Consider the following 27,310-nt stretch of genomic DNA (forward strand, 5'->3'; position numbering starts at 1 on the left):
GCAAATTGTTATAAATTGTTAAGCATTATTCAACTTGTATTAAAATGCCAAATTTTGTGACGCCCACACCACAGTTGACATTTAGCTTGAACTAATTTTTTATATACAAATTTTGCAATTTAATTTTGTTTAGTGCACAGGAAGCTGCTTAAGTCTGCTCACAGCTAAAATTCAGTCTGGGCCATTAATTGCTTGCTGCCTGGGTTAGGCCTTAACCCATTGTTTGCCTCAGCTTGCACTGCAAGCTGACAAGAGCTGCTTGCAACAATAGAGCGCAGCTTGAATGCCACAGAATACCGGAAGTGCATTGCATAAGGCTCGCAAATTTAAACAATAATAAAATCTGCGCACTACTATACCCTGCACATTGGAAATAAAACACTTGAGATGTAAAGAAATTTTTAAGCAACGATGGTTTCAATAGAAAAACTTTTCAAATAAAATCATCTATACAAAAGTTTGTTTAGCTTTGAAGAAGAAATAATTAAGAGTACTCTACTTATGTGTTAATTAAATTATTAAATTAAGCCAGCAGAGAATTTTGCACTTCTTCGTAAATCGTAAAGTGTGTTACTCATTTGCAAATAATTGCATTAAATCGTTCAGATAAGGCATAAAATGTTTACATTCCTTTGAATTTAGATATCACAATTATAATTAAACAAGACTTGTTTGTAAATTCGTAAAATCGCTGCCAATACTCATCATGATTCAACTGTTGTCAATATGCAAACGACGTTTAAAAAAGTAAATAATTATTTAAGATTTTATGGTTTTTATTCAGTGCTTGCACTTATAACATCTAATTGTGCATTTTTTGAATATAAATAATATTAAGCCTATTCATCCAAGAAGACTACTAACTACTACTACTTTAAGTTAACTAAGTCAGCAAGGATTTACATTGCTCGCAGTTCTAAATTAATTCATCATACGCAGCTGTAGGGTTCGGCTCTGCATTAAATATTATTTTTGCCTGGTAATTTTTGCTTATTATTTTATAAAAAATCGCTTTAGGGTATTTAGTAGTCGTGCAATTGCATTTGCTGCAATTTTTGCATAATCAAGAATCTCGTAAACTATATATTCTATAGCTATATGTAAACTGTAATTAACTGACGGCGCACTCATTGCACAAAGTGATGAATTGTTGATCATAGGGCTATAGCTTTTTGGGTGGGTCGAGTCGCTCATTTATTCCACATGAATTTGCATGCAAACACACACACACACACACATAAAGACACATATTTTTGTTTGCAGGGTCAGCGCTTGACATTATGCAATGACCAACTGCATTCAAACACACACAGCCAGACAAACACACACAAACGCACACTTACATTTATATCAGAGCCAACACAATACTTTACAATTAGGGGTTGACAGCGCTGCTGGCAGAAGCGCCTGCGCCTGCGCAGCGGCGGCAGAGTGATAAATATTTTGCGCCTGAATGACAGCAGCCTCATAAAGAGAGTTGCCAAATGGTCTTGCCAGCCAGTTGGATGACAGGGCTACAACGACAGCAGCTTACATGCAGCATATTGATAATATTTAATGTTCAATCACTGATTAGTCGCAAGAGAGGGGCGCATCCTTTGAGTGCCTGCCTGACTACAAAGTGACAGCTGTCAGGATTTGCAATTGTGAGCTACTCTCCCTTTCACTACTACAGCTAGCCCCCTTTTTGATTGATGACCATTGCGCAAGCGCAACGCTTTACCAACACTGTACTGCCGCTTAAAGGGTTACAAGGATTCAACAGCTTAGCAGCGAAAAAAAAAAAAAATTACCATACACATAATCGTTGCGCTGCGGGCTTAGGCAGCTTGAGGTGTATTCTTGTTCTTGGATTCGGTTTCGGTTTCGTTTCGGTCCGACTGATTTTGCATAATGCATTTTCACAGCGGTATGCCACCCCGAAAAAAAGTGGAAAGTGGGCGTTGTAATGTTGACACTGTAATTTACGCATTTCACCTTTTGTGCGCCGCTGTAAATTTGCATATCGAAAGGGCTGTAATTTGATATACATATTATACCCTTACAAATGCAGCAAATGTAAGCAAGTATTTCATGCAGTTCAATGTGCATTTGTGTAACTTAAGTACAGTTGCACTTAATATACAACAGATTTGTATCTCATATTTAAAAGATTTTTAACTGCGATTTATAGGCAAAGTTAAATATGTTTTCTCTTTTATTACTTTGCATAAATTTAAGCCATTTTATTAACAGTTTTCTCCCTTACTTTTGTAAATCTATTATTTGTCACAGTTATCTTGCCTCAATAACTTGTCGCTTTTTCTTTGGGCCGAGGCCAGTGCCAGTGCTAACGTCAGCAGTTCATCTTCACCTTCCCACGCCACAAATACTCAAGTGTTTTGCTTGCAACTTACCACAACAAAATGCAGCTTGAAAAAGCACAAACACACACATAGCAAGCATTTGACACATGGTTGAGTATAAAAGAAAAACCGCCGTGTACTTGTCTTCATTAGTCAAAGAAAAACCCAACAGCTGCTTCTGCTGCTGCTGATGTTAGATAATAAGTAACTCTTAGCTTGGCCTCAATGGCACATAGCATTGACACGCCTACTAATTGGCTCGAGCCCCAATTAATTAATTCGTATGCATTGTCAGCAACTGTTCAAACAACCCAGGCAGCAACTCAATACCAACTGTTGCGCGCTCTTAGCGCAGGCGCGCGAAGTCAACTACGACTTTAGCGCTGCGCGTTGCTCAGGCCTCTTTAGCTCAGTGGTAGAGCACTGGTCTTGTAAACCAGGGGTCGTGAGTTCAATCCTCACAGGAGGCAATCAAAGCAAACAATTATTTTCTTTTTTTGTTTTGTAAATTATTAAGCAATAACATTGATTTAATGTACGTAATAGTTTTATATAGCGCATAGCAACAACTATAATCCATGCATAAGCAATATGCTTAAGTAAAAGAAAATATTGTCCTATATAGTTTGCAAGTGTTACACAAATGTATGAAAACTGTTTTAGTCCAATAAAATATATTATAAAAATTAAATAAAATAGAAAACTTGCGTTTTTAAGGATGCCTCCTGTGAGGATTGAACTCACGACCCCTGGTTTACAAGACCAGTGCTCTACCACTGAGCTAAAGAGGCGAATGGGCTCTTTTTGCCAAATAACTGCTATCACGTGGAGAGTGTGAGAGTAGAAGAAAAAGAACCTCATTGACATTTTAATTATCAGCTGTAAATTAATTTAGACGAAAGCATTTTTATGTTGACGTTGTTCTTACAGCGCTTTGTACGCTGTGCGCTCTGCCCAACATTGTTTGTAAACAAATGCGGCTCTCTTACGCGCTCTCTTTGCTTAGCGCGCTCTTCGCTCTAAAAATAGTTTGAGAAGAGCAAAAGTCTGGATACCACACGATATTTTAGATTTTCTTCAGTGCGGCTGCAGTTTTCATCGGCAATAGAGCTAAAAAATTGAAAAATTTCAGCAACTTGCATAATTTAGATAGTTTTCGAATTAAATATTGCATTTAATTAATACAATGAAAACCCCACTTAGTAAGCAGAAAGGCTTTTTTGCCGAATATTATCTAAATCTACGAAATGCGGGAGGCGACAGCTGCGAGGCGGACATTGCCAAATTGGACACATGTGGCAACGATGCCGAACGCGTGGCCTATGTGGAGCAGTTGGAGTGGGTGCGTGCGGGCGATGCGGCGCTGCAAATAGAACGTGAATACACGGGCAAGAGCGCACAAGTCGCAGCGGAGTTTAAGGAACGTGCCACAACGGCATTCAAACAAAAGAAATGGCTGGAGGCAATGCTGCTCTACAGCAGAAACTATGTGACATTGCCAAGTGATAAAGGTAAGTTATACCAAAATTATTGTGGCATACAAAAATTAATGTTGTGTTGACTTTTTAGTTGCGGAGCGTGCTGTTGCCTTGGCCAACCGTTCGGCTACTTTATATCATTTGGACAAGCACTGCGAGTGCTTGGTGGACATACGCCGCTCGCTGCAGCTAAACTATCCCAAGGATCTGATCTACAAGCTCTATGAGCGCCAAGCTCGCTGCTTTCTAGCTCTAAAGGATTATCCACGCACTATAGCCGCATTCAAGTAACTCCCAACTGTCATTTAAGACTGAAATTTGTATTAATATTTTTTTATTTGCTTGCAGAAAATGCATTACGGCCATGGACGACTCTAGTTTGCCTGCAGATCGTCGCTCCAAGCTAACATTGGATGCCATAACTATGATTAAAATGCTGGAGGCTGATCCACGCACCGCCAAACAGGCCGCCAAGCAGCAGCAGCTCAAGCAAACGGCAATTTCGCGTCTGGAGCAAGCACAAGGACTGCCTGAGGAACAGGAATTTGTTAGCAAGCTGGTGCGCATTGATCGCAATAAGCAGGAGGGCAGATTCGCGCGTGCAGCCGCCGATGTGCAAGTTGGTCAGGAGCTGCTCGTTGAAAAGCCCTATGTAGCAGTGCTGCTCGAGAAATATGCTCAAACGCATTGCGAGTTTTGTTTTGTGCGGTAAGTTGCCAGCAACAAGTTACACTGAGCTACAGCAATTAATTTATTTTTATACCTACAGCACTGTCGTACCCGTTTGCTGTCCCAACTGCGCGGATGTCATCTACTGCTCGGAGCAGTGTCAGCAAAACTCCACAGCCAAGTATCATAAATACGAGTGCGGCATTTTGCCCATCATATGGCGCTCGGGTGCCTCGATTAACAATCACATGGCGCTGAGAATCATTGCCAGCAAGCCCTTGGACTACTTTTTGCAGTTGCAGCCATTTGGCAACGAGGAGCTGCCAATTGAGGAGCTACTAAGGTAAGTTAAAGTTGCAAGTGTTTCACTAAAAGCGAACAAATTTGTGCAGCTTTATTTGAAGCTAAATCGGACGATTACCAATTAAATTTAATTTAGCTAGTTATATATTTTATAAAACAAAGTGAAAAATAATTTATATGATATCAATATTTACTAAGAAATTCTATTATTTATATATACTTTATATGCTTTCATAGTAATTGATTGTTGAACTTAAATTACGAAGATTCGTAAAAATGGTTTAGCTTAAGAATTTTATGTAAGTTAATTTACAGCATTAAGCAATTCTTAAAATAACTTATCAATTTAATCTTTAGTGAGATCCTTTATGTTCTTTAATGTTCAATTTGAAGCTTAAATCTGTTGATGGATTTGATTGACTAAAAACAAAGTGTCATTATATACGATAAATTTATATCTGAACACACTGAATATTAAATTCAATGTCCATTGTATTTATTTAATATTTTGTTCTTTTTAATTCTTGCAGCCTACCCAAGGACGATTTCCGTCGCGTTGCCTTCCTGGAACGCCATCAGCAGGAGCGTCCGCCTGCCAACTTCTTCCAGTACGTGCTCATGTCCCGTTTCCTGACCAAATGCCTGCAAGCTGCTGGCTACTTTGGCAGTTCAGCCGGCCCCAAGCAAGTCCAGGCCATCAATGCGCTGCTGCTGCGCAGCTTGCAGTTTATTCAATTCAATACGCATGAAGTGGCCGAGCTGCATAAGTACAGCAAGGCGGGCAGGGAGAAGTCCATATTCATTGGTGGCGCCATCTATCCCACGCTGGCGCTCTTCAATCACTCCTGCGATCCGGGCGTGGTGCGTTACTTCCGCGGCAACACCATTCACATCAATAGCGTGCGTCCCATTGAGGCAGGCTTGCCCATCAATGAGAACTATGGTCCCATTTATACGCAGGACAAGCGCGAGGATCGTCAAAGCAGGCTGAAGGAGCTCTACTGGTTCGAGTGCAGCTGCGATGCCTGCCTGGACAGCTGGCCACTCTTCGATGAACTGGCGCGTGACGTCATTCGCTTCCGCTGCGAGGCGCCCAACAACTGTGCGGCCATCATCGAAGTGCCGCCCACTTGCAACGACTTCATGATCAAATGTGTGACCTGCGGTGAAATGACAAACATACTCAAGGGCCTGAAGGTTATGCAGGATACGGAAATGATGACGCGCACGGCCAAGAGATTCTATGACACCGGCGATTATGCCAAGGCCTTGAACAAGTTTGTGGATTTGCTGAAGATTATGTACGAAGTGTTGGCGCCACCGTTTCCTGATTTCTGCGAGTGCCAGCAGCATTTGAAGGATTGCTTCCTCAACTTGGGCAATGTTTATGAGTTGGATTAATACCCGAAAAGTTTATTTATCATGTTTGTTTGAAGTTATTAAAATGAAATGGCATTTGCTTTATATAAAAACGTGGTTTAATAAATTAGTGGCGCTGCAAAGGAACAGAATAAATATATAGACAGATGACAGAAGCTGCTTAGAACTTATGTATGATTATATCAATATAAAATATAAAATCAATTGTTTGAAATTATGAAGGGAAAATACTGTCTGGAATCTTATGAGAGTCAAATTTGGAAATGGCTAAAATGGCAAAACAGTGGCTTCAATTATTTTGACATAACATTGGTATAATGTTTTTAATTATCCATTTGGTGGGTTAACAAATAGATATATACATAGTGAGTTCTGTATGATAATAAACAATAAAAATATTATGTTGCTTTGGTTCTATCTTTGTAATTTAATATATTTAATTACTTAAATTTATAAATTAACTTTGTCATACACCTAACAAAATAATTTATAAATTGAAGTAACTAAATATATTAAATTACAAAGATAGAACAAAGCAATATAATATTTTAATCGTCCAAATTACTAATTGTAAGTTACAAAAATACATTTAGATACATAAATACCAAGTGCTAAAAAAATATTGCGCATTAAAAATTAATGATATTCTTGTCTCCAACGTTTAACTTTTTAAAAGTTTCTGCAAAATCAATCAAAGGAAAAGGTCATAAATAATTTTGTTTATATATTTAAATATATACAATTTTAACAAAGCTTGGATGGAAATACGAAATTGATTTTAAAATTATTGAAATTTATTTTTATTTTATTAATTTTGAAATTTATTTGATACAAACATTTACAAACATTTCTTTGTTAATCTTTGGTGCGATGAGATTCATCTTTATATTTTCATTTGAATTGCCTTTAATATTGTTGTTAACTATAACTTAACCTCGCTATATGTTTATATTAGTAAACTATTTTAATTGCTTTTACTTGGCATTATATAAGTTGCAGCGTCCATTGTGCAGCTTGTTGCAGCCCGCAAAGCTGTTGTAGCCGTAATAGCAGCAGCTATAACAATTATAAGTCGGCAACCAGCTGCTGACTGTTTGAATTAAGCATTTATAAGCTCGAATTCTTTAAGAGTTAGACATGCAATACTTACTGTCGAATACGCCATAGTTGCTGTGGTAATCCAATTGCTCGCGCAGATAACAGACTTTGGTATGCCAGATGCAAGGACGTTGTGTGGGCAAAGGATGCTGCATGGGTCTGGGATAGTAATAGGGCGGCTGGGCGTGTGTGGGCTTGGGATAGTAATAGGGCGGCTTTACATGCGGATATTGCGGTGGCTGATAGGCGGGAGGATGTGGGCGTGTGGGCAGCGGATCTGCTGGTGGTTCATAGCCAGTTGCTGGCGGCGGCGGCGGTGTTGGCAGCGTGGGTGGCAAGTAAACTGGCCCAGGTGTGGGCGGCGTTGGTGGTAAGTATTCTGGTCCAGGCGTTGATGCTGCTGTTGTTGTTGTATCCAGAAGTGTTGTTGGCGCTTCGGGCGTTGTGGGTATACTGGGCTCTGTAGCTTGTGTTGCTGACTCTGCTGTCTCCACTGTTGTTGTTGCGGCTAAATCCTCTGGTATCTGAGGCTCTATGTCCTGGCTTAGCACTAGGCTTGCTCCTAGCAACAGCAGCAATATGAATTTCATTTTTCACCAAGTCACTTAGCACTTGCCTGGCGTCGCTTAAGTTACAGACTAAACTCTCGCCCAGCCGCAGTTCAAGCATCAAGCGTCGTCGCTGTCGCCAGCAGCAACAACAAATATACATTTATTAAATGTACTTATTACGTTCGTTGAAAAACGCATGAGTAATTTGTTTGTGTTTTGCTGCTAAGTCTAGTTGTTGTTGTTGGGGCATTTTTTCGTCTTATCAGCGGTGAAACCGACAAACTTAGTCGTATCAGTATCGCTCAAATTATACTAACTACCTGCGGGTGGTTGAGCACGCGTGCGCAGCTTACCTTGTAACATATATTGGAGTTAATTTTTATATTACCTGTTGCCTGCTGCCCGCATAAGGCAAACAGTTTGATGACGCAAAGAACTTTTGCTTTTCAATTGAGTTAATTGAATTGCGGCTTCATTCGTCGCGTTATTGAACTTCAATTTGCACGTAATGACATTAAGGCATCCTCGTATTATGTATGCGCAATTATTTGCTCAACTGCTTTTGTTTGTAATTCATGATTTATTGTTTAAATAATAACGCAAATTGCATCATTTTGCAGATGACGTCGACTTACTGTTCAATCCATACTTTCTCTTAATATTAATGTTGAAAGCTCAAGGCATCCTGTTTTTTATAGATACGGAATGTTGAATTCCGTTTGTGGCAAATTTGAATTTTCAATACAATCCCCACACACATCGAGAATTAGGCGTGGTAAGCAATTTAGAAGTATGCAAAAAGTCAAAGAAAAATCTGTCAATCCAAATAACTGTAATAAACACTCAGATTTGTTTTATTTAATTAAATAACGCAATTGAAAATACTATTGTAAAAATATTGTAATGTTATGTTAATGGTAAAACTGCGCTCTGTTAAAGTTCTCAGGGCTGCACAACATTTAGATGACCGCCCTAAAAGTATGCAACATATTTTATATTCCAAAAATTATTCGTTGGCAATTCGTTTTGCCAAAAGGTTTTTCCAACTTTCCAACAAATAGGGATTAATAATTTAAAGCCCCACGAATTGGAATATAAATAAATTTCCTGATATTTTCATATATTGCTCGTTTGCAAGATTTTAAGACATCTATGCTTTTATCTAGTACGTTCCAACTCCTAATTAGAGTTTGTATGGAAATCAAATACAAAGTTAACTTAATAGATTTTTCAATTAAATAGAATTTACTAAATAAAAACATTCATGGTATTTTTTATAATTTTTATTACACATACAACTTGTCAAATATTAATTACATTTTTCACTTGTGCTCAATATTCATTAGACAATAACAATATTTAGCAAATAGATTTGCATTTAATTACGTGTATGGTGGTGTTTGACATTTCGAGATATAATATTGTAAAAATAAGGCAACTTTAGCTTAAGCTTATAAAAATAATATGTATTTTGATATACATGTATGCAATATTTTAATTGTTAGTTGTAGATACTAAAACAAGGCGATTCTTATTTTTCAACAAATAAAAATTGTACAATTCGTAATTCGTAATTGTGCGGCTCGCATTGGGGCTTAACTACGTGAAAAGCTGCGTGGGTGGTGCAGTGGTGAATGGTGGTTCATAGAATACACAGGGTGCAACAACAAGAATTTTAAAACGCGCAGAGAGTTGGCGCTGCTCCGTAGCTTAGAAATCATACGAGTCGGACTCGTCATCGCCCTTGCGCACCTTGAAGACGAACCTGTAAATAAGAGCGGCCAGTATACCACCCGCAATGGGACCAACCCAGTAGACCCAGTGATCAGTCCACATGCCCTGGACTACGGCAGGACCAAAGGAGCGCGCTGGATTCATGCTGGCACCGCTAAGCTTAATCTGCAAAGTAAACATAAATTAAGTAAACTACAAGTTCAGTTGCTGGGCCGCTAAAACTTACAGCGCACAAATGTCCAGCGGCAATGGACAGACCCACTGCGAGTGGCGCCGAGCCCTTGATGTCCGTGCGTCCTGGATCGGAGACAGCCTTGACCACAAACACCAAAATGAAAGTGATCAATGCCTCAATCAGCACCACCTGACCCACATTCAACGAGGCGTCAGACTGCGAAACACCCAGCAGTGGGCTGGCAATTCCATCAATGGCCACGCGGATGACAGCAGCGCCCGCAATGGCGCCCACACACTGCACGATGATATAGAAGGCCGCCTTGAGTATGCTCATCTCGCCAACAATGAGGAAGCCAATGGTGACAGCCGGGTTGATGTGGCAGCCACTGATGTGACCCAAGCCCTGCAAAATAAGAAAAGCAGACAAGTGTCAGAGCTGTGAGATTACGACGACGAGATGCACAGAATGTACATAAGGAGCAACAACAATGATTCTTAAGGCTTCCAAAAACTACAAACAATTCAATTGGCAAATGTTATTTAAAGCTTGACAATATATAATATTATAATTATTTATTGCAAATTGGCAAACAAATTCCATTTAGTTTCAATTTCTATTTTGTATTTGGTTGGTGACCAAAATTTAAAAATCATTTCTTGAGTGCAAATATTTTAATCAAATATTATATTTTAATTTAAAAAGAGAACTAAAGAAGCGGCTATAATTGGAAGGAGATTTAAATATTGTAGTATATCGTATGTATTTATTTATTTAATGTCGATTATAAACAGTTGACACTCAACAATATTTTAAAACCTTTTCCAAACTATTTAAAATTATTTAACGAAATGTTTTTGTATTCGTTGCAAGGATTGGGATTTCAATAGCTAGCCGCCATAGCTTTAGGTTATTGACAACTTTCCTTTAAGCTTGTATTAATTTCAATTGCAAATATATTATTAGAATTATGTTCCCAGGCTTAAAGTAATTGTAGCTCAACAGCTTAACTTATAGAATGCAAAATATGTAAGACTATATAGCTATATATATTTGTATGTGTGCTTAGACTTGTTGCAAGTGCTCAAATGTCAAGTCGGCAACACTTGACGTCATCAGCAGTTGTCAATTGCAACGCATTGTTGGCTCTTTACCCTTTGTTTGCTTTTGTTGTTGTTTTAGTTGTTGTATTTTTCGGGGGTATTACTCAATAGAGTTTAGCATACGATATTGCGAGCTGCCAACGGATACAAGCAATTTGTCACTCACGTAGCAGCAGTCAATGCGCTTTAAAGTTCAAGCTGCGTTGACTTGGGGGCAAAAAGTAAAAGTCTTGAGTCATGTGGCAGACAGGCAGGTAAGTTGTCTGCCTGGCTTAGAACTTAGCACTCACTCGCATACGCATACGTATGAATGAAAGAGTTTTTGGCACTTATAGTTAGTGGCAACTAGTTTGGTTGCAAGGTCATTGGTGGCAGGCTTCTATGTAGCCGCATATCTTTTGGCGATTTGCGATTTGATTTGATTTGAATTTGGCTTAGCTCAAGTGCACACATGGCCAATGTCGGCCGCGTTGTGTGTTGTGCGTTTTGGTTTTAATTAATAAATGCGCAAGCGGCGACAAGTTTGCCAGCGAATGGCGGCGGCAATTGCGGCTGCTGCCAAGTGGAGGCTGTTGGCCATTGGCCATTTGGCCATGCTAATTACAGACAGCGTAAAGCGTAAAGAGCAAGTTCAGACGCAAATCGAGCAGCAATTGCAGTTCAAGCTGCACTGCCAAAAGTGCAAGCCAGAGTTGCATACAAGTTTTAGCTATTCAATGTCAGCATTTTCGCGCAGTGTAGCAGTCCGCTTGACATTTTGTCTAGCACACACGCATTCGCAACCTGTGGTTGGGGCAAAGTGACTGTGTGAAAAATGAGTTTTAGCCAAGTCGCGCCTAATCATCAAGATCATACGCATTAAAGCCAACGATGACGGCAGTTCGCAGTCATTTTCCAAGCTACAATTTAATTGCACACTTCAAATAAATGCTCAGCCTGCTGGCTGCGCTTGATATCAATCAAATTTGCACACAAAACCCATCATTAGACTAGACACGGGGCTGTTCAACTAAAACATGCGTCAGTTGCGTGAGAAATCTCAAACCCAGGCTTGAGTCATGCGACTGCCAAACCAAACCCCAGTCATAAATAATAAAGCTGCAAGCAGAAGAAGAAGTCGCGACCTTCTATTGAGTTTGCTTGATCATGCTTTGAAGTTAAGATGCAGCGCATCCTCTCTAAAGGTTGCCACTGACCCATTGCCACGCTTGAGTTGATTGTGCATGGTAAGAATGAATCCAGCATAAGCTTAATGCATCTTAGATTTAAGCTGCTTGCTCAAAAGTTATAATAACATGTTAATACGCAAGCTTAAGCAGTTGCTTATTTAGTTAGTTAATACCAATTGTAGACAGCTGACGGAAAAATTAACAAAATGAGTCAACAATATCACAATTATTATTAATATTATATTTTGAAAAATTGCTGGCAGTATGCAAAACTAAAAATGACTATAGTATATAAATAATTAATATGGCTTTATTACAATTGGCTCACAATCTAATTTATTTTAAGTTAGTTTTAATTGTTTTTAGTTTAATCAAGGACTTAAATTGAAAGTTTAAAGTCATTAGGCAATTATAATAATAATTAAATTATTACAATCGAGCGTTTAATACAATTTAAATGCTGTAGTGTATTTTATGTTCGTTATATTTTATTTATAAACGTCGTAAGTTCTAGAACTAACTGCATTGCTGTCAATATCTCTCTTATTCTATCTGGCTATCTGGTTATTGTTGTTGCTGCTGTGTCCGCTTGACGCAACGTCAGACCGTCTAAAAGATATATTATATATGCATGCTATATAGAGATATCGATCGTTTGGCTGTGCTTGGCTTACGCATGCGCAGCCGCGGCGCACAAATGTCTGCGTCTATTTGTTGTTGCTGTTGTTGTTGTTGCTGTTGTTGTTGTTGTTGTTGCATTTATAGCGCGACATTTGCGCTTAAATCATATTTTATGGCTTTTTAGTTAAATTGAATGTTAACTTGTTTGTTTCGTTCTGCTTTTCTGCAGTTGTTGTTGTTGCAATTGGTGATTGTGAATGCGTTTCAAGTTCGAACTGCGTACATTGGCCCAAAGCGAGGTGTCCAAGCAGCCAGCAGCCAAGCTGGCCAACGAGTTGTTTTAGCCATTTACGTTTATTTTGGTGCAGTTTGGTGCGGGCCGCTTTGATGGCTCGTAACGTGAATGTTGCACGCACAAATGTTGTCGCTGTTGTTGTTGCTGTTGTTGTTGCATGCATAATTAAAGCAGCACTTTTTATTGATCTTGCATGTTGCACCTTGATTGGCACTGGAGGCTTTTTGTTCAGCAGCCATTGTGGCCTTAGTTAACACATCTTTGCAGCTGTTTTGATTGTTAGTTTTTTGGAAATTCTATTATTCATAAATAATTGTGGAGAGCCAAGCCTCTAATTGCCGCAGCGTGCTCTCGATAATAATCATCAGCTGCCGGCATTTGAAATTTATTAGTTTTTACTTGCGCTGCTTGACCTGCATAAAAATCACTGGGCAGCATTTTCCCCACCCTCGAAATACAACGACGACGCAAAGTAAATAATAATAATCGTGATTTTAATCAATTGTTTGCCATAGCAAATTTCTATTGCAATTGTTGATAGCTAACGCTGCTGCTGTTGTTGCTGACTATTTATTATTGTTGCTTTTGATTTGCATTTTCTTTTTGCGGCAGTTTGCGACTTTTGACGAACTGTCAGGCAAACGTCTACACAAGTTGGCTATGCAAATTGCATATAAATGTGATTTGCGCACAACTTAAGTCAGAGAGGGGGAGGGAACATGCTGAACTAGAGCTGATGTTTTGCATTTGAAATTTTGTTGATTTATTTAAGTGCTGCACATCCTGGTACATAAAACATAAAATGTTGCTGTTGCTGTTGCTGCAAAGTTCAAGCTTTCAATTCAATTTTGCTGCAACAGTAGCTTCTGCTGCGACGTAATTGTTTTGGCCTGTAACGCAAGTTGGCAACAAATTGCTTGCAATTAGCACGTTTTGCATTTCTAACACGCCCGTCAAAGCCTATTTTGTATAAACTTTTGTGTTGTTGCTGGCATTTTGGAGCAATTGAACATGTTGAATGCTTTGGCACACGTTGCTGGGTTGCTGCAACTGCAACTAATTGGTCTGGCGATTGCCTCCAATGACTCGTGACTATCTTTTGCAGTTGATTGCATTGAGCAAACGTAACTAATTTTTGTTACTAATCGCTGATGACAGCGTACAAAAGGCAGGCGAAAGTGTGGAAAAGCTGCCGTAGTAGCCATAGGGAATGCTCGAACTACGAATTACGTTCGTCGATGCATCGATAAGCGGCATATGCAACATTCTGGGTTTGACTGCATTTAGTAAAGCAAGCAGACGATTTGATTTATGAAGCCGAAATGTATTTGCATGCTCTGTGGTAATTAAAAATTGTTGAACAAATTGCTTAACATGGCCGAGTGAAAGTTGAAAAACATATTTACATCTTTAATTAAAATTATAGTATAATAAATTATGTTTTAACTGGCCACAACAGCAAATAAATAAATGTTATTTTCATTATAAAATCTTTGAGCATTTTCTTTAAGTTAATTTAAATTTGCTGCTTATAGATGCGCTCAATATTTATCTAGGTAAAGTTTTCTAATCAAACTGTTATGTCAGCTTTCCTATGGGTAAAAATATAATAGCTGTGGAAAATTGGCAAGCAGTTAGCAAGTATTTATTATTAAAATTATTTTGGTCCCATAATTCATAGAAATTCATTTTAGAATCTACGTTAAGCTTTTGAATTTTAGACTCTGTACAAATCAATGTAGTAGTTTATGTATAGCATTCAGCCCTGTCAGTTTAGCTGAACTTTAGCAACTATTAGAGCTAGTTAGTTAGTCTTAGCTCATCAGCAATGGGCACAGTTTTGTTTTTATATGCTCATAAATTAATAATTCAAAGCTGCACAGTGTTTAAAAGTCGCATAAAAAAGCCATAACATGTGTCTGTCTGTATGTGTGTGTGTGTGTGACTAACAACAACAACAACAAATCAAAAGCATAACGTAATTAAACGCATAATAATCTAATTGCATATTTTGCGTGTTGATTAATGTTAATTGCCGCGACGTAGACGCTTTTGCAGCAAAAGCGCATTTATTAAACACACACACACACACAGAGACAGCGTCACAGCGACATACATGGCGTATACGCATTTTGTTTCCATTGCGCATACGCAGCGTGCGCAGCGCTAATGATTGCAGGTTAAATTTAAGTCGCTCTATCTCCATCTCTGTCGCTCTGTGTGTGTTTGTCTGTATTTGTGCAAATCTGTCAATTCTTGTAAATTACATACGCAGCCAGCCAAAGCGACGCATTCATTTGCCGTTTTTATGGATTGCTTTAGTTGTTGCTGTTGCTGCTTTGCGCTTTTTGGCTTTTTAAATGCCAATGTCTTGCCCGAAAAATTGCAAACTGCAATTGCTGCCAATTGCTGCCGAGAGTTGTGAATGAGTTTAAGTGTAACGCGGCGGTGGATGTGTCCTTGAAACGCACGCATTGCCGACAATCTCAGCGCATAGCTGAGCTGACCGCTCTGTGCTTATTTCGATTGCAATCTCAATGCTAGTGTGTGGCTGTGACTGTTGGTTAGACTTACCTGTGCTAGTGTGGCCACCGTTAAGCCAAAGGTGAGCGCTATCTGTGGCACTGACGCACTTCCGGTCGCGGTACTGCCAACGCCAATGAATACCAACAAAAATGTGCCCACCAGCTCGCCGAGCAGCATGCGCCAGATTTTCTTGTTCTCGGTTATATCGGCAACGCCAACGAATTTCGACATATCTGCAACAAAGGTGCATGCAACAAAAAACAAGACATAAGTCAATATAATGTGAAATGCCATTGCGCTGAGCATTGATTAAGAACTTGCCACAACACATGAACATTGCTAATTAATTATCGAATTTATCACGCAATCAATCAGTTGAGAAATATTATGTGACAGTCAATTATTAGTTGAAATATTTTTAACTTACAACTAAGCGTTAACTAGAAATAGTTCTAAATACATAGATCACTCCTTCTCTATCTATCTCTTTCTATCTTCACAACTATTGATAATTTCACGCCAATTGATTAATTGATTTGTTCAGTCGCGCATTATTTCCTCATTTGTTTATTTAGCAGCTATTTGCGTTTGTTTTTTTTAAGCTCAATGCTAATAAGCAGGTGTTAATTAATTTGTTTAAACAAATAACAAAGCTAAATTGACACCTACAGTGCAACAATAATTATTAAAAATGCTTATAAAGCGTTAAGTATGATTAACAAATAATGCAGTAGCTATATGAAAATATAAACAAATAAATTTACATTTTTATGACAAAACCAAAATTAAAATTGTAAATTTGTTTTACTCAGATTTTGAAATAAAACTTTTAATGAAATTTTTAACAGCCTGTAAGCTTGTGAGTAAATATTTTTTATGTTTTCATTAGCGTGTATTTGAGCACTTGGTGACCCACTTGCATAGAAGTTAATATATTAATCCCTAATTAAATAAGCAAAGCTATATATAATTCTTTATTGCCTTGTGCTCGTTTTCAAGGCATTTTCCTGCTGAAAATATATGTGTCTACATTTTGGACACGCTGATAAGCGATGCTATCGTTATCTTTGAGTTTGCACACTTCACTTAATACGGCAATTATCACGCTTGTTGCTCACGCCCTCCGCTAGTCGCTGTCGCTTTCATGCTCTTCGCCATGTTAGTCTTATGACGCGCCCGACGATAACAACAGGCACGACATAGCGCCATTTGCGGGACACTTTATACACTTGGGGATTTTTATATATAAGGGTAGCATGAAATTGCGCAAATGCCTCTTGATCAGCAGAATAAACTGAGTCGGTCGAGCTCTTCCGTCTATGAGCAACAAGAACTTAGAGATTAATAAGTAAAACATTTCAATCATTTTTGAATTTAATTCATTCTTGATCTACATATTTTGTTATGCACCTTTTTTGTGTCTTTAGTATAATTCAATATCAATTTGTGCTTGAGCTTCAGCTATTTGACTTCAAACTAAATTCTAATTGAAATTGAATTCACTTTATTGAATGCAGTTTTATTTTTAATTCTTATTTAAATTTCAAACGCCTAATCGAGGCTGATAGAGACTGTTGGAGACTATAAGATCTACTTCTATATCTAAAGCAAATTTACTTTAATTTGTGAATATTGAATTTCCGTTCTGCTCCTCCATAAATCGAAAACAATTGCGCACAATTTTTAATAAATTTAAAGCTCATTAGATTAAAGTGTATCAAAGAGTTGGTTAGTTTACTGCTGCTAGAACTAAATCACTAACAACGTCATAAACATGGACAGTGCTTATGGCAATGCTTGACTTGAATTTCATTCACAATTCATTGAGCACACGTCTATCGCATTACATCTAGGGGAAGTTGTGCTTCAAAGCGGCTTGGAAACGTGCCTGGCATTTAAGCCTATTGTTTAAAGGAAGTGCAACTAAATAAGTCAGTGCAATTAATCAAAGTCCAACTATTTATGGCAAAGCCTCAAAATCCAGTGCACATGCATCAATCAGACTTCAGTGGCAATTGCGCACAATTTTCTGGCAATTTAGAGTCTAATTAGCATAACACCCACAGCTATGTGGACTACAAGATATCTAACTCGATATGTAACAAGCCCAAATACTTGTCAGCTGCAATCAGATCGAGCGCTGTTGACAGACCGACAGCGTTTGATGAAATTTATGGTTTATATGAATTAAATATTTGTTGAATTCGCGCTCAGCTCATTGTATGCTAAGCGTAGCTCAATTTGTTTATGCAAATTGCTGCAGCCAGTGGCAACAATAACAAGCAATCAACAGCAGCAGCAACATCAACATCAACAGCAGCAGCGGCAGCGGCAACAACAATTTGTGGCAAGCTGAATGTCAAACAGGTAATTATGGTATGGCTAGAACTATTGACAACTTGATGCACAGCAGCCAGCAAAACAAGCGCTGCTAATGTGCGCTGACAATTAATCAAGCCGTCAATCAATCAATATATATTTTCGTACAAGCCATAACTGTGATAACTGCATAATCAGCTAGCTTAAGCATATTAATCATTAGCTGAAGCTGAAGCTTCAACTTCAAGCAAACGCCTCAAGTTCAATGAAATCGCCTCAGTGTCAACTGGCAGGCGAAATGGAAATGGAAATTTGCACTTGAGTTATTGCTAAGTGAATTGCACGAGACAAATATTTAAACGCTATTCATATATTAAGCTAATAATGAGTTTTAGAATTAACACAAGCGTTTATAATTATTATTATCTTTATTTTTAGTTAATTTTCGCATATTTTGTTTGAGAGCTTATTGCGCATTTAGTTGATGGGCTCGTTGGAGTTTTATCAAACTTATGTTATTAACGAACAGAACTTTATAATTGATGGCCGTTTGTTTGTTTATTTACTTAAAGACAGTAACTATAAATATATTCAGTTATGCAGTGTTTAAAAATAGCTAAAGGAAACATTTATTTATTGAAATTTTATACTTAATTTACAGTTATTGTTTACATTTATTGTTAGTCAATAAATTACTGAAGTTATCTTCAGCAAGTAAAATCCAGACAACTAGAAGAGTCATTAAATAACAGAGCATTGTGGGTATTATACTCAAGTACCGTTAGTACACACATAAAAATAGCAATGTTTATGAGGCTTATAAAAAAAACGAACTACTCGCATTCGCACTCATAAAGATACGCCCATGTGGCTACTTAACTCCAAAGCTACTTATCAAAGCAAAGCAAATATAACAGAGAGGAACAGTGGAGAATCTAATCTCCAGTTAACTGGTAATGGGTTCGTCCCATAACACACGCCTTGTTTTCGAGTCGAATTTAAGAGTAAATAGCTGCAAAGCATCCTTGATCAGAACAAATTATAATTGAGCCCCAAGGCTCTAATGTACAAATATCAAACTGTCTGGACGATTGAAGATACTAATACAAATACAATACAATACTAATACAAAGATAAGTGGATGTTATCAGGAATAAGATTAGTTATGACGATATATATTTAAAGCGAAGCAACAGCTCACTAATCCGCCTCTCTTGTCTTCATGCACTTATTATTGGAATAAATCAATAACATTTGTATTGGCTAAGATATTGGCTTGAAATTTTGAACATGTATGCTCAATATTTCAAAGAAATTCTTCAAAAGTAAGTTAATAATAATAATATTACTGCTTCCTAAATTACTGCAACCATAATTCAAAAATGTAAACATTGTTATACAACATTAATTTTTGCAACGAGCTTTTCGGTAAACTTATCCAGCATCTTTTTCATTTGTCATTTCTTTCTCACATAATATTTAATTAAGTAAATAAAAATGAGTTATAACTATCTAATATGCATATCTACTTCATCTGTAGCTTAACTTTCAAAGTCATATCCTTGGGCTTTATCTTAAAAGCGAACTGGGTTAAATCTGCCATCAAATTGGGTCCAAAAAATATTTAACAAAAATATAATAATAAAAATAAAGCAAAAAATAATTATTGTTACTGACAGACACACACATTAACAATTGTTGCCAAAAATTAAAACTCAAGATAATAAACATTACACACAATAAACAGCAATTTGGCCATAGAAAACAAAAAAAAAAAACAAGCAGAAAACAAAGACACAATCAATAGAAGGTAATTTATTTATTTTATTTTTATAACATTTTTTATGTGTTTTGATATTTTGTGTGAGGGCGTGACGACAAGACATTGAGTGCTATATAAAAAGCAGAAGGTTAAACACTTGGATATTAACTAAGAGATATAAATGTGCTTAAGTCTTTGCTGAAGTGTAGCAATTAATAAATGGCAACAGATATCGAGATATTGTGGCAGCTCTCACTGAGTCATGCAACAGTTGCGAGCACGAAATTAATTACAGAGTGCGCATCAAACAGAAAAGCAAAACAAGCTTTGCTATCAAATAACAAATAACATTAACTTTTAATTGAGAAATGCCAGCGTTACCAAAAGCGCCAGTTAACACACATTCCAGCGTCATGAGTTTATCATAACGGCAGTCTCTTTGCTTTCGCGCTACGCACTCCAAAAAAATAAATAAATAAAAAGATACTGTGTATCTTGTAGCTACACGTGCTGCATGTTATCGCGCACTCGCGGCCAACAAATTGAAATGCAAAGCAGGTAGAACTTTTGAATCTTCCGCGTTTGGTAGCAAAAAACCAGAGAGAGAGATTCAAATCTAGTTGAGCGCATGCAACTAATGTCAAGGTCGAGCTGCAAGTGTGCAGAAGAGTGAACCTGAACCTTGTTCTAGCTCCAAAATACTTTCGCTTATCACAGCGCTGGCATCAAGCGCCGCACACTTGACTTGCCGGCAATCTATACAACTTGTGTTTATGCCGCTTGACCAGCACTGGCTAACGGTAACGCTATGGCCTAAATAAAATTGCAAATTCCATGCCATGACTGCAGCATATATAAAAAGCAATACCGTATATAGAAGGTGTGTTTTTTTTATTTATTTATTATGAAGAGAAAAGCGCTTGTACACTGCAAGAAAATAGAGTTGCTGCTATCGTATAAAACAGAGTTGTACATTTGATAGTTTTGTTTTAATAATAAATTTAAATTATTTGTTTTATATGTTCTCTTTGGCTTGCGCAAATATTTGATCTATATATATTTATTTTTATTTAATTACAAAATTATTAATATTTATTTATTATTTATCTGCTTATATAAGCCATGCTGAATTTTAACTCCTTTAACATTTTATCATACATTTATTCTGATGAATTTGATATTTAGAATTAAACTTTAGGTATCAAAGTCTATCGATGTTAATTTGTAACTAGTTGAAGTATTTATTTAAAAAACTAACACAGCAGCTTTAATTTTGAATTAAACTGAATTTTATATTGAGAGAAAATAGAAAAATAATAATCAATTATCTGATTTTTATTTGTTTTACTTACAAATTGTGATTACTCAAAATTACAATTACTCAAAATAAAAATATAATAAGAAGGTCCCTGGTATATTATTGCACACTTTACTATGCACTTAAAATATTCTAAAAATATAATTTAATTTAAAAAAGTGACTAACTAAGTCAAGCTGCCAGTTCGTAGCTTTTGTGATTTCATTAAAAATTCCAATAATTTGCTAAGCTATTATTATAGATAGCATCTGTCTGCCTGGCCTGTGATTGACAAATGCTCAGCTGACTGACATTCATTTATGGTAATACATATAAGGCTAGGCCTACACTAGTCTACAAGCTAGATAATTGCTAAATTCACGCCTCTAAGCAGCGCACTCTCTGGCCGTAGATAAAATCTTTCGAGCAGTTCTTTAAAGTGCTCCGACGGCGCTCCACAATTTATGGCCATTAGAAATGGGCAAACTGATAAGATAAGCGCAGTTGCTAGCGCATTTTGAAATTGCCGGCTGCTGCTTCCGCTGCTGTTTTCTTTCCATTTGTGGCTAGAGTACAGTTACGCAAGAGTTTAATAAGTGAGTGAGTGTTGCATAATTAGAAGGCAGCATGAGTGGCGCTTTGTGGCACGCGATGCAAGAATTTATTAAAAAAGTGCAGCAACTGCAAGTGACTTCCGTTCGATGGCTTGTTAAGTTGTCCTGCCAAAAAGGATGTAGCTGTCCGGCACGCCGCAAGGAGCGGACCTTGAACAATGGCTGGAGTCAAGGCGAAGTCAGCAAGGCGCGGCTGCCTGCCACACGTGTCATCAAAAGCAAAGCAAAAGGCTTGGCTGCGTTCTATTCATGTGTGTGTGTGTGTGTTTGTGTGTGTGGGTGGCACTCCCTTATCCTGCGAAATCACTAAAGCAAGTCAATTTAGGGGCGTGTTCGCTGGCTGACAGACAGACTGACTGACTGACATATGCCTATCGCTGCGTATACTTAATCTTTGTTTATGAGCGCACAACGCGGCGTATGAGCAAGCAGCTCATTATGCCAAAATAGAAAAGAAGGCACCAGCAGCGCGCTGGCACGCTGATGTGCCAGCGACACGCAAAACTCGCATAAATTGCTAATTTACGTTCTCATATGCTCATCATATGTTTGTTAATGTTTTATTAAAATTAATATAATAAATTTTAATCTCCGCTTGCGCTGTAATTATGAATCAAACAAAAGCGAAGCCAAAAATACAATAAGCAAATATGATTTTTAACAACTAGCGCGTGTGCTTTGCTTTCATTAATCAATTTAATCGGATTATTAATACTGTTTCTGCTGCGCCGATACTTGCTGCGAACTCTACTAGGTGATGATTTTATTAAGACAAACCAACAGACACGACAGCAAAACAAGCTGAGCGCAGTTCTTCATAAATTTCTGCAGCCAACCGGTTCAAATGTATAAATAAATAATAAAAGACTGCTGCGTCTGTCTGAGAGTCGGTCATAAATTTTGTTATAAATTCATTAATTAGTCAACTCTCGCGCTTTTCGGGCTATTCAATTTTGCCGCTCCGCTCGCTGTATGCGGGAGGTGTGTTTTATGACCTGCTAATTTATGCCTTTGGGCGTGCTCGATTACAAAACCAATAAATCAATGCAAATTCATGCTGCACTTTAGCTAATAGACCGCGACACTGATGACAATGCACTAGAGCAAGTGATCAATATTTATTGAGGCAGAGACAGTTGGAAAGTCTAACTAATGTTATGCGTGCTTACTGAGAACTGACTAATCGCTTGAAGTTCAATAAATATTGCCAGCATGCTGACCTGAGCGCAGATCTTTATCTGGTGCGAAAACATTTTGAATAATCTGCTTGGCGCGCAAATAAATTCTGACATTCCAACATTGTAAATGTTTCACTTTGCTTCATTCATAAATGCAATAAAAATACCAAGCTAACATTTAATTGTGCTGTTATTAATGGCGCTTTAATTTGTCGCTAATTAATTATTGTAAAATTTCTAGCTAATGATATTGTTTGTTTCGCTAGTCACGAAGCACACAAAACTTTCCAATGGGAAAAGATGCTAACAACATTCTGTTCTAACTGCCCGTAAGCTTATTAACTTAATTACAAGCCGCGTTCATTAATAACCCGCTCACGCTTGCAACATTGAAGCAGCGCTCCCTGGCGCCAGCATAGCCCATGGGGGTGCGAGATTCAAAATTCGACTTCTATGCTGCTCTCTGCTTATTGCAAATTTCACCCATGATGTCATGTGGACAAAACTTGCGAGTACAAGAGAAATTACAAACACGTTTGGCTCTTCTCACGCTCAGCTGAACTGAATGCCAGGCCGTGTAACTTCATTGCCAAGGTTAGCAGCCGAGGCAATGTCAGCGCGCCTTATAAAAAGCGTTTGCCTACTCTAACTGGTGTCATCAACTGGCGCTGTGACTGCACGCAGTTAATATTTAAATTCAATATTTGCCCATATGTTGCTATTTTTTCACGCGCTATTTGTTGTGTGTGTGTGCTCTGACGCCTGTTTGCACAATTGTTTAAACAATAACAAAGCGCAGACATTAATTAGCTGCAAACGCTTTTAAAATTAATTAAGCCAGCAAATATTTTTGCTATTAGGCTTGCTTATTGATAACAAATTGCTTAAGAACTGCTTTTCCGTTTAAGCTTTAGGAAGTCATCAATGTTTAAGTAGCTTAGTTTAACTGTCGTCGGCTGCCCTTTCCCTTTCCCTTTGCCTAAGTCTTGTCATGCAAACTTTCAGTTTACCTCAAAACATCATCAACAAACCCGGCACGGAAGCAACCTAACAGAAATTACAACAACAACAATAATGAAAAAAAAAAATAGCAGACTAGCGACTAATTTGTTGTCATGTTTTGACGGTGAAAATATTGAAAAGCAATCATGTTGTTATTGATAAAAAAAAACTGCTAGAGACAGCGGAAAAAACTTATAAACAAAGTAGCAAACATTTACATGCATTGTTGATTAAATGCTTAGCAATGAGTTTACAGTTTTTTTATCTTAAAACCAAAACACACACATTAAAGCAAATTAATGTCATTAGGCTTGGCTAAAGAAGTTAAAAATATAACTTGAGAGCCTGTGTTTTATTTTTATGCAGCCTTGTTTACAGTTAAGCCTGACAAATGCAAATTTTTTAAATCAGCTTAAGGCGCAGATTAAAGTTATTAATAATCGACGGTTACGAATTTCATAACAAGCAAGAACAAAGAAAAACATTTCCAAAATTCAAAACAAATTAATTCACTTTAGTTTGAAATTTATAACAAATTCTTAAATGTTCGTTGCAGCTAATAAATAAATAATAAACAAGATATGCTTTAAATTCTATTTAAACTAATAAAATATTTTGAAATAATCTAAAAAAAAATAATTGCAAAAATCTTAAATATTTGTAGCTCTATTTTATAATATATATATTATAATATCTAAAACTAATTTAATCACACAATTATATTCCATGTTGATAAATCTTCACAGTAATTGTTATATCAATAAAAACTAATTTGGAAAGTAAACAAATCATTGTTTTTAAAACTGCTCAACCTTCACAATTCAGGCAATAGACCTATTTTCTTTCAATCACAATTTGCAACTTTCAATATCTGCCTTAATTTATTAACCTTCACAATTAAACACTCGAAATTTCGCTACGCCAAAATAAAAATATCAAAACTCCAATCACACTCCCACCTGCAGAGCACTCACCTGTTTTCTCAACCATTTTGCACTACTTCTTGTGTCTCTTTATTGTCTTTTCGCTGTTGCTTGCCACTTGAGTCGAGTCGCGTAGGTTTTGCTTTCGTTTGTGGTAAAAGTGCGCTTTGATTTTGATTTTTTATTAGTTTTATGTGGTGTTTGTATTATTATTTGATTTTTTTGGCGCACTTGTATCGAAATGTTTTATTGCCAAATAATAATAGTTAAGGTTAAGTGGCTGGCGTTGCACAATTGCCCAGGCACTTGACCATAAAAATTGAATGCGAAATTGAATGAGCTGAAGACGCCAGACCAGACAGCAGTTAATTACAATTTACCGTAACAATAGAGTGTTTTTTATGATTTATTATTTTTTTTTTTTGTTGTTCAAATTGTACAGCTTTCAACAATAACAATTTCACTTAGCGGTAATTTTCATTAGTTTTCTTTGCTATTGAAAGCAAAATGAAAGCGCAAAAACACGATTAACAATTTTACCAAATTATTTTGCACTTTAATTAACCGCTACAAAAGGCGTCTCATTGATAATTGCAATTTGAATAACAAAACGTCTGCGCTCACTCTCGCTCTCTCTCTCTTTCTGTCTCTTTCACTGTTTGCTAAAACAATTGCCGAAAACAATTTAATGCAGATTTTCTATTATTATTTTATTGTTGACTACTTTCGTTACGCTGTTCACGTTTTGATTTGATTTTGTTGTTGCTGCTGCTGCGTTTGTTGTTACCACGTTCACTGCTCGAGCGCAAATAAACTTTGCGGCAGTGCTGCCAGTAACTGATATACGCTCAAACACATGAGCGCCGACGCGACGTTGCTGCCGCTGTCGACTGCGAAGTTGCCGCCAGCTTTGACTGCGTTTAGTTTTGCTTGCCTGGCCTGGCGTTAGTTCAAAATTGGATTTGGTTTTGCTCGTTTTTTGGGCTTGGCGCTTGATTTCTGCTGAGTTTTTGTCATTTAAGGACTGAGTACGATTTGCCCTTATGTCTTAATTAGTAATTTATTTGGCATTTTTGCAGTTAAAGTGACATTATTAAAATGCGCTGCAAGTTGGTATAGGAATTTGACGACTTGTTCTTACTTTCGTTAACTAATTTGACCGTTTAAAATATTTTGCTAATCTTATCAGATTGCTGCAGCAATTGAAAGTGACTCTCTTTGTATTTAATCCCCTACAGTTGCCACTTCAGTTTTGCTTCTAATCAATGCTCATTGCTTATCAACTGTAAGAACTTAATGCCCCGCAAAGCTTTAATCAAATCCATAGCATGCCATTACTAGTCACAACCTGATATCTGATAGCGAAAACTAAACACTTTAAATGTTTTATGGCCATTGAGTGGGCTTTCATTATCATCAGCCCAGACTAATGGGTTATGCTTGAAGGCCGCTTAGCACTTTTTATTGCACTTTCTTTTGCAGCTGCTTTAATATTGATTATAATATTTTTTGCCGCTGTTAATAACAACATTGTCATATTTATTTCAGTCGCAAGCAACAGTTGCAATTTATTGACAAAACAAATAACCGACTGACAAAACAAACCATAAAATAGTAAATTAACAAAAAATAAAGAAAAGCAAACCAAAGCGGGTATTCATTTGATAAGCCGCCAGCGCAATTATATAGATAGTTTCAACCATTACCTACATATGATAGTTATAAGAAATTGTAGCTCATTAAAGAGCTTAATGGTTATAAGTTAAAATGCTTGCCTTGGCAACAAGGCTTTTAATAACTGCTAACTGTGCAAAGCGCGTTATGCTTTAAATTTTAAGCTTAAGTCTAGGAAAATTTTAAGCTTAATTTGCTGCGCTTCAGCATGGCCCGTTGATATTTAAACGCTTTATGGCATCACTTTTGGCATGATCTAATCGTTTCTAGACTTTCAATTGTCATAAAACTGCAAATTTAGCATTCGCATTTCCAGGCGTCGTTTAGAATAAAACAAAAAACAAAAGGCGGGTACTTATGTATAAAGTATATGCTCAACTAAAAGCTGCCCACGTATTAGATAAATAAATGTTGCTTGAGTGCCAAAATCTTATCGAAATAACATTTTTTATGAGTAAAATAAATTACATAAAAAAAACTTGAATAAAGACTAAAGCTTATCTAGAGTGCAAAGATCAATTGGGCAAGTTAATAGAAAATTAAAAGAAATTTAATTTCTTGCAACTAACTGCTTTGAGAATAGTTTTAAGATTATGCAAATTTTCAGTTGTACATATTTTGGATTTTTTGGGTATTATTTACTTTCCACAAAGCTAACTGCCCAGTTAGCTGATACAATTAATTTATTTATTTTCCATATCAGCCCATTTAAAGGGCATTCAATGAAGCACAAAAGTGCGCAAATATTACCAAAAAAAAGAAAAAAATAATTTGTGTATTTGGTAGCGCTGTTTACTGTAGCATGAAAACAAAATTATTTCAAAAAATCATTCAAGAGGCGAATCAGCTACAATGAGCATTACATGTGGTAGACCCTTCCCTTCTCCCTCCCAACGCCCCCACAGCTCGTTGGGCGACATTGAAACAGCTTTGCAAGAAATTGTAAATTGAAACGAAAGATTTTGAACGACGATGTGCGTTAAAGTTTAAAAATTGGCGGTACCGCAATGTTGTAGTACAGTTATGGCTGCTGCCTAATCATGAGTTGGTAAAAATTAAATAAATGGCAACTGGCAGCAAATAAACGCACATGA

General features: G+C 37.1%; 3 protein-coding genes and 2 non-coding genes across 5 annotated transcripts; 2 read left to right on the forward strand and 3 right to left on the reverse strand.

Moving 5' to 3' along the window:
* Positions 1 to 2,743: 2,743 nt before the first annotated feature.
* On the forward strand, positions 2,744 to 2,815 carry Trnat-ugu. The gene has a single exon. It is a non-coding gene; the product is annotated as a tRNA-Thr (tRNA).
* Positions 2,816 to 3,064: 249 nt separating this feature from the next.
* Trnat-ugu lies at positions 3,065 to 3,136 on the reverse strand. Its single transcript has one exon. It is a non-coding gene; the product is annotated as a tRNA-Thr (tRNA).
* Positions 3,137 to 3,462: 326 nt separating this feature from the next.
* LOC108595300 (SET and MYND domain-containing protein 4) lies at positions 3,463 to 6,389 on the forward strand. The gene is made up of 5 exons (XM_017980514.1): positions 3,463 to 3,856; positions 3,915 to 4,110; positions 4,172 to 4,531; positions 4,593 to 4,835; positions 5,326 to 6,389. The coding sequence occupies exons 1-5, from the start codon at positions 3,532 to 3,534 to the stop codon at positions 6,194 to 6,196; spliced, it is 1,995 nt and encodes a 664-aa protein (XP_017836003.1). The 5' UTR covers positions 3,463 to 3,531; the 3' UTR covers positions 6,197 to 6,389.
* A 679-nt stretch (positions 6,390 to 7,068) lies between these two features.
* LOC108595808 (extensin) lies at positions 7,069 to 7,895 on the reverse strand. The gene is made up of 2 exons (XM_017981099.1): positions 7,326 to 7,895; positions 7,069 to 7,265 (listed from the first exon to the last, which is right to left on the reverse strand). Exons 1-2 carry the CDS (start codon positions 7,861 to 7,863, stop codon positions 7,150 to 7,152), a joined length of 654 nt encoding a protein of 217 aa, XP_017836588.1. The 5' UTR covers positions 7,864 to 7,895; the 3' UTR covers positions 7,069 to 7,149.
* Positions 7,896 to 9,102: 1,207 nt separating this feature from the next.
* On the reverse strand, positions 9,103 to 25,350 carry LOC108597084 (aquaporin). The gene is made up of 4 exons (XM_017983430.1): positions 24,594 to 25,350; positions 15,496 to 15,680; positions 9,785 to 10,138; positions 9,103 to 9,723 (listed from the first exon to the last, which is right to left on the reverse strand). Exons 1-4 carry the CDS (start codon positions 24,607 to 24,609, stop codon positions 9,535 to 9,537), a joined length of 744 nt encoding a protein of 247 aa, XP_017838919.1. The 5' UTR covers positions 24,610 to 25,350; the 3' UTR covers positions 9,103 to 9,534.
* Between the last annotated feature and the right edge of the window lie 1,960 nt (positions 25,351 to 27,310).

Source organism: Drosophila busckii, chromosome 2R, assembly GCF_011750605.1.
Source record: "Drosophila busckii strain San Diego stock center, stock number 13000-0081.31 chromosome 2R, ASM1175060v1, whole genome shotgun sequence".
Taxonomy (NCBI): domain Eukaryota; kingdom Metazoa; phylum Arthropoda; class Insecta; order Diptera; family Drosophilidae; genus Drosophila; species Drosophila busckii.

Excerpts from the sequence above, each read along its gene's own strand:
- LOC108595808 (XM_017981099.1), bottom strand. The coding sequence starts at position 7,863 with ATGAAATTCATATTGCTGCTGTTGCTAGGAGCAAGCCTAGTGCTAAGC. Across the intron at positions 7,266-7,325 it reads CAACTATGGCGTATTCGACA|TCAGCAGCTGGTTGCCGACT; the intron begins GTAAGTATTGCA and ends TAATTCAAACAG.
- LOC108595300 (XM_017980514.1), top strand. The coding sequence starts at position 3,532 with ATGAAAACCCCACTTAGTAAGCAGAAAGGCTTTTTTGCCGAATATTAT. Across the intron at positions 3,857-3,914 it reads GACATTGCCAAGTGATAAAG|TTGCGGAGCGTGCTGTTGCC; the intron begins GTAAGTTATACC and ends TTGACTTTTTAG. Across the intron at positions 4,836-5,325 it reads CCAATTGAGGAGCTACTAAG|CCTACCCAAGGACGATTTCC; the intron begins GTAAGTTAAAGT and ends TAATTCTTGCAG.
- LOC108597084 (XM_017983430.1), bottom strand. Across the intron at positions 10,139-15,495 it reads CGGTGGCCACACTAGCACAG|GGCTTGGGTCACATCAGTGG; the intron begins GTAAGTCTAACC and ends CTTATTTTGCAG. Across the intron at positions 9,724-9,784 it reads CCGCTGGACATTTGTGCGCT|ATTAAGCTTAGCGGTGCCAG; the intron begins GTAAGTTTTAGC and ends TTTACTTTGCAG.